This window comes from Epinephelus fuscoguttatus, linkage group LG14 (assembly GCF_011397635.1).
Source record: "Epinephelus fuscoguttatus linkage group LG14, E.fuscoguttatus.final_Chr_v1".
NCBI lineage: Eukaryota > Metazoa > Chordata > Actinopteri > Perciformes > Serranidae > Epinephelus > Epinephelus fuscoguttatus.
This window is the reverse complement of record NC_064765.1, coordinates 15,083,811-15,095,867: the sequence shown is the minus strand read 5'-3', so window position 1 is coordinate 15,095,867 and position 12,057 is coordinate 15,083,811. Positions and strand designations below refer to the sequence as shown.

Genomic DNA, 12,057 nt, shown 5'->3' with positions numbered 1-12,057 from the left:
TCATCTCTGTTGTGACTATTGAGTCCATTATGACAGAGACAGCAGAGCAGTTTGACGCTACACTGCAACAGATTTACTGTACAAAAACCAAGAATCATGGTTCTAATGCATCTGTTTCTATTCCTGGGGTGTAAATACAGACAGCGCGGGCAGTGCAGCTGCACTGGGGTCCGTGGGGTCGGGAGGAACAGGCCCCTTGTGAGTGGTTCAGATTGCCACTTCAGAAATGAGTTCAAGGAGCTAAAGTTAAAGTAACAGCTTTGACATTTGCTATATAGCAATCTGTAGCAAAATGATATGCTCTGCCTACATAAACTATAGTCCAATGTCTCTATTTGATCATTTGACGAGATGATACAAAATATGGCAGCTACTTTAGGAGCAAAAACTGACAAGACTGACAAGCTGAGCATATCTGCAAGCCAGACGAGCAGTCGTGCATTTCAAACATAAAAGCGTGCGTGTGTGTGTTTGTGTGCCTTGGGGGCCGTACACATGCTGCATTTTTGCGCCCAAAAATTCATTGTTTTCAATGTAGACGCACGGCAGGTGAGCTCAAACGCTAGAGTAACGCTGTCACGGTGTGCACGCATTTCCGAGCACCTATCGCACCCTGAGATAGGTGAGATAGTTCGACTTTTGAAAAGCAGCAGCGCACACCACATGTCATGTGATGAGGCAGAGCCAATCACAGCTGACAGATTTCTTTCCCTTCTTCCTCAAATATCAGTCTGCGGTAAACATGAAGAAGTTGATCATAGAAATGGAAACATGGACTATCGCATTGCCAGACACTACAGAGACAGGAACCATGGCTCTGCTGCTGCTGTCTTAAACGTATTGGTCTAGAGAGGATTCTTCCTAATCCAAGGGGAGGAAACCTGGTCTGAAAATTGTTACAAAGGGAAGCATATTGGATTTTCACTTTGAACTAAATGGAACCACATGGCCTAAATGAGAAACTAGATTTAAGCAGTTTTTTGTCATAATTGATATGCTGACGTCAAGTGATTGCACCTGAGTGAGGGAAAGAAAAGGCAGGGCACTCCTCCTCACTACCCACCCTCCTCCTCTTTATGAAAGGATTTTGTGCTTTAGGATTCCACTGAAGTGAATTGATGGTTGTTCCTGTTCTTGTTTTGTAATATATCTTAATCTAGTCAGTTATTTTAAGACCACTTTTGTATATTTATTGCATCTATGATCGTTGGGTTGATGCTTGGCTTTTCTACTTTCTTGACACTTCATTTAATGCACGTTTTTTCTGTTTACAGACAATTAGACCAGATTGAGAAAGAAGAAAGGCAGGACAGGTATGTAATGTGATGTGTCTGGTTGTTTGCATGATATGAGGTGTTCTCAGGTGGTGGGCATGTGCACAGAACCATATATGGAGTCTTCTCAGCACATGATCACCCCGCTGCTGTTGGATTCAGTGCAGCTGCAGCCTTGGTAGAAGTACCTGTGCAATGCATGTAACAACAAACCAAATGAAGCCATGTTGTTTGTAGCATTTCAAAGTAAAGTGTGGTGTATCTGCTTATTTGCTAATCTCATGTTTCCTGCCATCACCTGCACCAAGTCATAGGGACTGATAGCGCTGTGCATGGGGCATGTGCTTTTGAAGAAGTTGATGTTAGTGCAGGGCTGCCCAGAGCTTTACATCTGTCCCACAGACAATATTCTAGGCCTAATACATACTTACAAAGCAGCGCCTGGAAGAAGATCAGGATCACTCAGGAGGTAGGCTATGATATGCTGCTGGTTTTGGTTGCTTAGCAACCTCAGACACAACCTGTCACTGTGCCCTTGAAAGTTGGCACAGAGTAGGCACAAGAGTAGCACTGCCTGACCTCGTGTTTTTCAGATGGTTAAAGACGTGGCATGTGTACAACCCCTTACAACTAATAACTAGCACGTGTAAGGGTCCGTCATGTCCGTCAGTGCACTGGGGCCTGTCATGACTACCTTATACTGCTGTTGTCATTAGGGGCTCTGACACACCGAGCTGACAGTCAGGCCGTCAGTGAGTCTTTGTCGCCCTAGGTTTGGCGGCATGTCCTGCACCACTGTCATCCCTTGTCACCTGTTTTACGGCCATTTCACCATGAATCTAGTACGGAGAATTATTTCCTCTCATGCAGACGCAGAGCATACATGATCATTGGCCATTGGTTGTCGTCTTTGTGGTGCGTTCATTTGTAGACACAGGCGAGGTGAGTTGACTCAACAGTTGGCTTACGTCAACACAAAGTTTCTGTGCAGCAAAAATGTGCATTAAAAGTGAAATTGTCATCACTGGTGTTGCCGATTTAACCAGGATTAAAATCTAAAGAATAATAATGTTTGTTTTAACCTTTGGTTTAATGTACCACAGTATTCTCACTTTAAAAGCCTCTCCGTCTCACTACCTGTTCCACTCAGAGTGGATGTATGTCATAAGATGATTTGTGTTTCCCACTAAAAGCCTCATGCGTGCAAAGATTACTGGAAAAGGAAAAGGGTGGGCACATCAAGACATGAACATAATGTACACACACGCCTGACCACATATATACGCTCTCACACACACGTGTCTGTCTGAATGCACTTACATAGATGTTATCCTTCTGGTAGCGCTGGTACAGGTTGTGCATAATGGCGGCCTCGTGCAGCTCGGCCAGCGCTGACATGTCCTCCACTCCATCGATGCTGGACTGGTGCATAGCGTACACCCGCTCCCTGGTGACCTCGGCCTGCTGGAGGTACAACACCTGGAAGACGACAAGACATACAGACTGTCAAATATCATCCCCTTATGTTTATTTAACTAATGAGTTAAAGTCTTGTTTTTGTGGGTGCCTACATTTTCTGCATTTTCCACCACAGCTTTCAATAATCCTGAATTTGTTGCAGTCATACACACAAAGTTTACAGAACAAGAGAGGAGGCTCTACTTGCATCTGACAGCGATGTAACCCAAAACAGGCTCTCCTGATAGCACACAAATCCTGTCCTTAAGAAAGGGAATAAATCCACCCAAAAAATCAAAGCACACTGCCTCATTAAAATTATGATCTAAAAAAAAGACAGGCGCTTATTCACCATGCAGCGATCTTCCTCAGGGTCAAACAGTCAGGAATATCGAATCTGCTCAGACTGTTTAAACTGTTTAATTAGATGAGCTGTAAAGTTCATTCTTGACCTTGGAAACAGTATTTTGACACAAAAAAAAGCTAAAAATATCTTAGGTTAGCGCGTATTGACTGCACACCGCTCTTCCTCAGGGTCAAACAGTCAGTACTAACAAATCTGTTAAGACTGTTTGACCTGTCTTCATTTTTGACCTTGGAAACAGAAGTTTTAAAAGTTGCAACTGGAGCTGCAAAATTTAGCTTTGTCTGTTTTTCACTGGCATTAACAGTCAGTCCCTGGTCTTTTGTGTGTGGAAAATAAAAAGAGAGGCAGACAAGGAGATGAGATTGCCTTTAACAACTAATTCTACAACAAGAGAGCTTTCTATCACCAACTTTCTGCTTTTGTTATTCGCCACCAAATCGACAGTCAGTCACCAAACAGCCGCTGATCAGAGAGCTGATGAGCGACAGAGATTTCATTGCAAAACCACAGATCGATACCAATACTAGAGAAAATCCACCACTCTTTATACCCAATTAGATATCATGGTAAAAACAAAAACAAAACAATAAATCAGGTGTACTCAAATATACACTTGGGTCTTGTTCACAAGTGAGGGTAGAATGAAGCGTGAGATTAATCGGTGGTTTGGTGCAGCGTCTGCAGTGGTGTAAGTGCTGCACCAGACTGTCGTGGCAAAGAGAGGGCTAAGCTGGAAGGTGAAGCTTTTGATTCACTGGTCCAACTACGTCCCAACCCTCATTTATGGTCATGAGCTCTGGGTAGTGACCGAATGAATGGGCTCAGCCTTAGAAATAGGGTGAGGAGCTCGGACATTTGGAGGGAGCTCGGAGTAGAGCCGCTGCTCCTTCGCATTGAAAGGTGTCAGTTGAGGTGGTTCAGGCATCTGATCAGGATGCCTCCTGGGCGCCTCCAGTTAGAGGTGTTCCGGGCACATCCCACATGGTAGGAGGCCCCGGGGCAGACTTAGAACATGCTGGAGGGATTACATATCTCTTCTGGCCTGGGAACACCTTGGGGTCCCCCAGGAGGAGCTGGAAAAGTATTGCTGGGGAGAGCACCTGGAGTACCTTGCTCAGCCTGTTGCCCCCAAGATATGGCCCCTGGATAAGTGGATGAAAATGGAAGGATGAATGGATCTTAGCTTAGCTTAGCATCAGCTGAAATCTGACAGACTATTTCTTGCCAAGGTGGTGCAAAACCCCTCTAGAAATCGTACAAATCAGATATACCGTGTGCATTACTGACGTAATAGTAGTCATTTTTTTAGCTTTGGACAGAGCTAGGCTAGCTGTTTCCCTCCATTTCCAGTCTTTAAGCTAAGCTAAGCTAACCGGCTGCTGGCTGTGGCTTCATATTTACAGCACAAACATGAGAGTGGAATTGATCTTCTCATCCAACTCTCAGCAAGACAGCGATTAACTGTATTTCCCAAAATGTTGAACAATCCATTTACAAGAATTTTAAGGTGATTTTCCTGTAATGTATCACACACACACACACACACGCACACAGAAACAATGGGCGGCATTGCAACGTATATTATGCCGGTGTTACTTGGCATTGTGTGTGTGCTCAAGGTCAAATAAAAAGGCAGAAAATACATCACAATATTTCCTCCGTGGTAGATGTAATAGGCCTACTTAAGTTTCAGTTGTCATGCTGGTAGCAATGGCTTCTGGATAATAAAGGTTTCTTGTTCAGAGTGCGGAGCGAGCCAATGTGTTCATGAGATGCCAACATTGTGAGGTCTTTCCATTTTTAGCATTAACAGGCTAATTGTGATGCAACGTGATGAAAATACACAGGGTGAGAACACTGAGCTTTGTGGCTCTTCTTCTAACCAGACCCCCATCTCATCTCTGTCATCCATCGCCATGGCAACAAGAGAGCAGGGGACAAGGCGGGTGGGGAGCCCGTCTGTTGGAAGGGGAGGAGGAAGAAGAAGAGGAAGCAGAGAAGAAGAAGAAGAAGAAGAAGAAGAAGAAGAAGAAGACGAAGAAGAAGAAGAAGAAGAAGAAGAAGAAGAAGAAGAAGAAGAGAGAGTAACAGATCTGATCTGGCAGGACGTGACAGGTGAAAGTAGCCCAGTGTGTATTCATGTCAGACACACACACACACACGCACACACACAAGAGGCTACGACGATCCCCGACTTTCTCTCTTGTACACAATCCAAACACACACGGATAATTAAAGTGATTCTATTTCGGAGTAAAGGTCATTCATTCATTCCAGCAAAATCAACTTGTCTAAGAATAGAAAGGTTGTTAATATGTCAGCTTGGTCTCACAGCCAGCCTCCAACCTGTGTGTGTGTGTGTGTGTGTGTGTGTGTGTGTGTGTGTGTGTTGGTGGGTGTGTGTGTGGCTGTAACAGATGTGATGGGAGTCTGTTGAGAGTGGCAGAGGGGCACGCTGTAGGCGTTCAGACATCTTGTTCTTAAATAAATCTATTTCACTCCAGTAACAGTGTCTTCCACCGCACAGAGCTGTGTGTGCGTGCAGACATCTCTCTCAGGGCAAACAAACTCAGCGGTTTCATCTTTTGCCAACATGTCTGTGTGTACAATGTTGCTTGTGGCCGACAAATAAAAACCTGTGTGCTATACGGTGTACTTTAATTCCTAGCCTTCCCTCTCATGTCTTATACAAGTGCAGACACTATGTGGATTCTCTCTGATGGTAATTGTTGATGAAGGTCTCACCCATTAAATCTCTAACCTTTCCGCACTCACTCAGCTGTGATGAAATGACCCAATTATCCCTCGTCCTCCATTAGAGAGAGCATAACTTATGTAGCTCACCATATTCACTGTGACCCTGTCCACTTGACTCTTTGTCTTCACCTCTTTACACCCATGGTGTTTAATCAAGGCACTGACACGCTGCTACAGAAGCAAAATGACTTACATATATATGAGTATTACCGTCGGAGGGTCAATGTCAGCGGCCAGTACTGGCAGCAAATGTGTAAAACTGAAATAGAAATTGCATTGCAGCAACAATAAAACTAGACCAGAGGGTTGCCCATTCAAGTCCCTGTCTGGACCAAATATGGAGAGTGGACTGGTGGCTGGAGAGGTGCCAGTTCACCTCCTGGGCACTGCCGAGAGCAAGGCACCAAACCCCCCAACCGCGCCTGACCAAGGCAGCCCCCTCACTCTGACATCCCTCCACTTTGTGCATGTATGGGTCCTGTTTGTGCATGTGTGTGTCTTTCTATGTGTTAATGACAAAAGAGTGAAAAAATTGAATTTCCCCTCAGAGGGGATTAATAAATTTATTTAAAAAAAAACAACAAAAAAAACTGAAGTCAGTATTTTAAGTTCCTAATTCAAAAATGTGCTATTAACATACTGACATTTATTCATATTCCACAGGACGTCTATTGCCTTTCACACAACGAGATTTTGCGAAGTAGGATATGCTCCCGGATCAACATCCCACATCATGTTCCTGGACCGACATCAACCAATCACAGCCCTGGCTGTGACATCATCACTGTGCACCCTGTGCTCCAGGGTTTAGGGGTGGGGCGGGGGGGAAACAATTTTTAGATGCATTGAGATTCTGTCTTGAATGATGCGAGCATCGATGTGGAAATCTTATAATTGATTTTTATTTTGTTTTTTTATTTATTTTTCAAATGACTGTAACTCCTCGACCATTCACGCTATCGACCTAATTCCAACAGATTCTGAAAGCTGAGAAGCGGAGCTTTTCAGATATATGGTACATTACTAGAGTAGAGTAATGTACCGTAGACGTTAGTAGAGATGTCAATACCTGTGGAAGAGGGGAGGGAAGTGAGCACAGCAGGAGGAGAGTGACAGCTGATGCGGAGAGTGCAAGTTGGAGTGGTTTAGCGGTGTTTTAGTGGAGTTTTGGTGAGTTTTGAGTTGTGAGTTTGGGTGGCATTTTCTTTGTAAATAATATTTAGTGTTGTAAATAATAGTATTTGTGGTTTTTTGAGAGGTTTTGAGTTTTATTATGCCGTGTTTTTGAGTGTTTTTTGCCGTTTTTTCGTGGTGTTTTCACCATAGTTTGTAGTTTTGCCATCGTTCGTCTTTTTTGCAATAGCTCGTGTTTTTATAGTTTGTAGATAGTTATAGTCAGTTATAGTTTTGTAAATACTGGAGGAGAAATGTCGAGGAGGTCAACAAGGGACAGGAGAGTCCCGTTGAGATTTGTAGATGAGGAGGATGGACCGGAGGAGACTGGTGGAGTGCAGTCATCTCAACCACAGTAAGTAATAAAGATTGTATGCACTGGATATGTATTCCCAGTTTTATTACAATAATGTTTTTCAATATCTAGTGTAGATTTTCTTATTGGCTCGTTTTAGAATCGAGAATCATTTTATAATCGAAATCGTTGCCCTCAGAATCGGAATTGAATCGAATCAGGTACCTAGAGATTCCCACCCCTACCAGGATCAGTGAGTTAGCTTGCTAACTAGGTAGGCTTTGCTAATAAGTAAGCTTACCAATATTGTTCACTAACAATAAAATTAAGAATAATGTCATTTTGCAGCTGCAAAGAACTGTGACAGACACATTTTCCCTCCTTTTTCAAAGCCCATTCAAAACAATTTTCTTTTTCAAGATTGTTTTCCTCCTGCATATTTTTTAAGGTTAATCCAGGGACATCATTGCTATGTTGATGTTGACATAAACAATGATCAAGAATCCACATGGCGATCATAGTCCTGCATTACCCAGGGTCAACATGGCAGTGTTTTGAGAAGGGTGTAAAACTCTCTAGTCGAAACACGTTGGTTATTCATGTATTAATAAAGGATTTTTAACTACAGTCAAAGTTTTAATCGCAGAGGTCTCTTCCTCTCCAAAATGTACAGACCCGGTAAAAACACTAAATAAAGCAGTATCATGTCAAAAAATTAAGTGTTATTTTGATGCTCTGGTCAGGAAGGGCCTGCTAACTAGCCAGTGTTTGGCTCTTCTGGGCTACCACAGAAACATGGCAGTGAAACATGGTGACCTCTATGGACGAAGATCCGCTCCCTATGTAGATATAAACAGCTCATTCTAAGGTAATGGAAACACAATTCTTATTTTTAGGTGAGTATACACTCAAAAAAATATACTTATTATCTTGTATTCAATTTCTGCCAATATATCCCCCTAAATCCCAGACAATTTATCTTTCCTGCTATTCTGAACATTTGATGCTGATTCAAGATCACTGGTAACTTTTACATCTGCGTATTTCTGTTGATGTATGTGTGGTTATGTACAGTCCGTGTGTGATGTGCACGGGACACACACTGAGTGATGAGATGCATTAACATGCCTGTTGGTCATGACTTGAACAGCTTTGCACACGCACAGATGCATTCATAGTGACTGTATTACATCCAGACTGGGGTGTATTCCTATTTCTGTGAGAACAAAAACACTGAAAGTCCCTCAAATGATATCCGAGTCCATTAGTTTTAGATAAGGCTTTTCTCTTCATTTTCCCACCCTATTAAATCTCTTTCTCTCCTACTCTCACTGTCTGCGTGCCTTTATGTCTCAGACATCACTTCTCTGTCTCTCTCATCTCGCTTTCCCTTTGTACGTCACTCCCTTCCCCCTCGTTGTCATCTCTCTGTTCTCTCCATCTCTTCCTCCCTCACATCAGCCCACTCTTCATTAATTTACCCCCTGCCCCACACTGCATCTCCCACATTTCAGCCTCCTGCAGCTTCCTTTTTCTTCCTTCATTTGTCCGTTTTCACTCTTTATTGCTGGTTCCTGTATCCTCCACGCTTCAGTTTTTTTGCTGTTGTTTTTACTGCAAGTCTTTCTGCTCCGTCTCTCTACGTGTACACGGTTCCCTGTGTGTTCACTCAAAGACCCACTGTAATGCCTAAATGGCTCAATCTGGGACCCCTGCCTATAATTGAAGGCTTACTGAGAGCCATTTCAATCAGAAAGTCAAGCCTGCCGTAGCAATCCAGGGGTAAATTATAGTGGAACAGAAGATAAGGCTTCACACACATACACACACACACACACACACACACACTCCACATCACATGTGTTGAAGGGAGGAGGGACACTGGGGCGACTGAAATGGAGGCCTGGATCTTTGTTGTCAAAATTCTCCACTCGTCTCATTTCTTTCCATTAATTGTAAAGCTTGTCATAATGCTCCGTGTCAGGGGATAATCATCGTCAAGGTTATTTCTTCAGACTTTAGGAAGCTTGTTTCAGTGTCACTGAAGACATTCAAGTTCCCCTCCAGACGTTTTAACATATGTAAAAATGATTAATATTTTGTTTAACATGGTTTTCCAATATAGTTTTTTTTTTAAACTGAAAAGGTACCAGAAGCAGATTGGTCCCCAGATTTTGCTGCAGAGTGATCGCTCTTCACTTTGACGCTGCACTTTGGTACAGGCACCTCCGTACATGGAGGCAGCTGCCTGAAGGAGAGAGGCTTTGCTATGTAAGTCTCTAAAATAACTATCTTCTGTCTTCTACTTAGAAGTATTAGCTTTTTTACCATACTACTGTCACAGCTCAAGTTTCTTAGGTTTTATTGTTTTTTATTTAATTCATTTATTCATGTTGTTTCCTGTTTTACTTTGAAACTCACAATCTCCTCTTGTTTCAGATCACTTCACTTCCTGCTCCTGTGATTTCACCTGAGTCTGATTGTGTCCCGCCCTGATTAGCCTCACCTGTGTCTCGTTATCCTTCCCCTCACCAGAGTATTTAGTGTGCGTCTTGTTTTCTCTCAGTGCCAGTTTGTCTTAGCTCCTTGTGTGTCTAGTGTTCCAGCCTTTTGTTTCCATGTGTCCCTTTTTTGTTTTTCTTTTGGCTTTAGCCTGCTTTTTGACTCTGCCTCATCCCTATTGGATTTGTTTGCCTCCACTGACTTTTCCTGTCCTTTTGTCTACCGAACCAACCTTTTGACCAGTAAAGACTATTTAAAGGTTGAATATTTGTATTGAACAGTCAAATCTGATTCGACTTACATAATTCTGAGTTGGATACATCCCTAGATGTTACACTGCCTTCACATTGGTCCGGTTTACATCCCAAAACTGCACATTCTACCTGTCAAAACTTTCAATGTGGGGGCGTCGGTGGCTTAGTGGGTAGAGCAAGGCGCCCCATGTATAAGGATGTTGCCGCAGCGGCCCAGGTTCAAATCCAGCCTGTGGCCATTTGCTGCATGTCACCCTCCCCCACACACACACTTACCTGTCCGTTAAAGGCAAAATGCCCCAAAAAAATCTAAAAAAACAAAACAAAACAAAAAAAAGAGGTTTGCTGTATGTCAACTTATATGTCTAAGTCTGTTCCCCTGTTGATATTAGTTTCCTATATTATACAGCAACTGGCTTTCATATTATTAATGTACCTATTCTAGCTTGTCCACGGTACATTCAATTCTCAGATTTTAGGGCACAGACATTGCCTCCTTTAGTAGAGGAATGTGAAAATGCCTCTCTAGTGACAGACTTTGTACTGATACAAGTCAATATAGTCAAGGTCAGACATTTTAAGGGGACATAAAGATAAGAAAAACATATTTTTGAGTGGAGGGGGACTTTAAACAACTGTTTTCACAGGTTGAGTAATACTTCTCGTGACAATTAAAGTGAATTTTGATGTATAAAATCTGCGGGGTGCCCCTCTAAAGAAAGATCTATCTTGAATGGTGGTCTCTATCAAAAAAAACCAAAACTGGACATTAAACTATAGGATTAAATCAAATAAATGCCCGGGCTACAGTTCTGGATTTTACAGTTGTGTCTAATGCCAAAGCTGCTTTCAGAAATAAAGGCCTTTCACAGCAGATAAAGCGGACATGTTTGGGGAAAACCATTTGGGACAGCCCAGATGCAGATGATTCAGAGAGGAGGGACGCTACAAAGTGAGAAAGTATGTCAGTGACTGAAATAAAACGCAGCCGAAGTGAAAGAGAAAAAAAAGGTTTTCTCAAACGTCTTCGTCTTCTTCTTCCAATGCCCTCTGGTGGGTTTTAACACACATTCTGTGCTTCTTGGCGCACATTAACACACACAAAGACGACACATACGCACACAAACTGTACTGTATATCAAGCACATACACACACAATAAGTTTGACTACCCAGAGAGTCTAAAATGGGATACATCATATTCAATAATTCATTATTGGAGAGAGGAACAGGGGAAAGACATGGAATTAGTGAGAGAAAAACATTAAGAGAGAGACGAACATAGACAGACAGGAGAGACAGACAGAATGAGAGTAACGTAGAAGTAGAGCATGGTTAACCAGGTCTGATTTCTCTTCAGTGTTACATCTCTGACAAGACATGAAGAGTGGGAGAGGAAGCTTCTTAAAGGATAACGCTGGTGTTACTCTGTATTTTTCCTATTGCCAAAAAATCCCATGAAAAGAGCAACACCAACAAAGCCTTAGTCTGTCTTCTATCTGTCTTCTCTGCCCAATTTTTCATGTTTAAATAAATAATTTCCCAAAATGTCTGGGACTATTTTCAGCTGTGGATTTATATACATTTGGTACACTAGTGAGTATTTACAGCATGAATATGGTGTATGTAGGATTAACCTAAAATTAATTACAGTGTCCATATTGACCCCTTGAAACCTGAGCAAATTGGCTGGATTTCTTAAAGTAAATAAAGTAAATAAAAAAAATTGCAAGAATTATTTAAAAGTTAATAGTTGATGTAGTTAATAGTTGATAAGAATAAAAATAAAAAACAAACAAACAAGGAAATGACCTGGGTCAACTGTTATAAAATTCTAGTAATTCTCTAACATAATTTCAAATATGTAATAATAATTGTTATAAATGTGTTTTTTCCCTAGTTTTTTAAAAATAAATTTATAGATCTTTTTCTTCCCCCCATGTTTTTGACAGAAATGGCACCAATTTGCTCAAGGGTT

General features: G+C 42.1%; 1 protein-coding gene across 1 annotated transcript in view; it reads right to left on the bottom strand.

Moving 5' to 3' along the window:
• The window catches only part of myo10l1 (myosin X, like 1), a 78,709-nt gene that overhangs the window by 31,966 nt on the left and 34,686 nt on the right, over nucleotides 1-12,057 (bottom strand). The window contains exon 3 of the mRNA XM_049597000.1: nucleotides 2,595-2,753. Coding sequence (XP_049452957.1) covers nucleotides 2,595-2,753 — 159 coding nt within the window. The remainder of the gene's footprint in view (nucleotides 1-2,594; nucleotides 2,754-12,057) is intronic.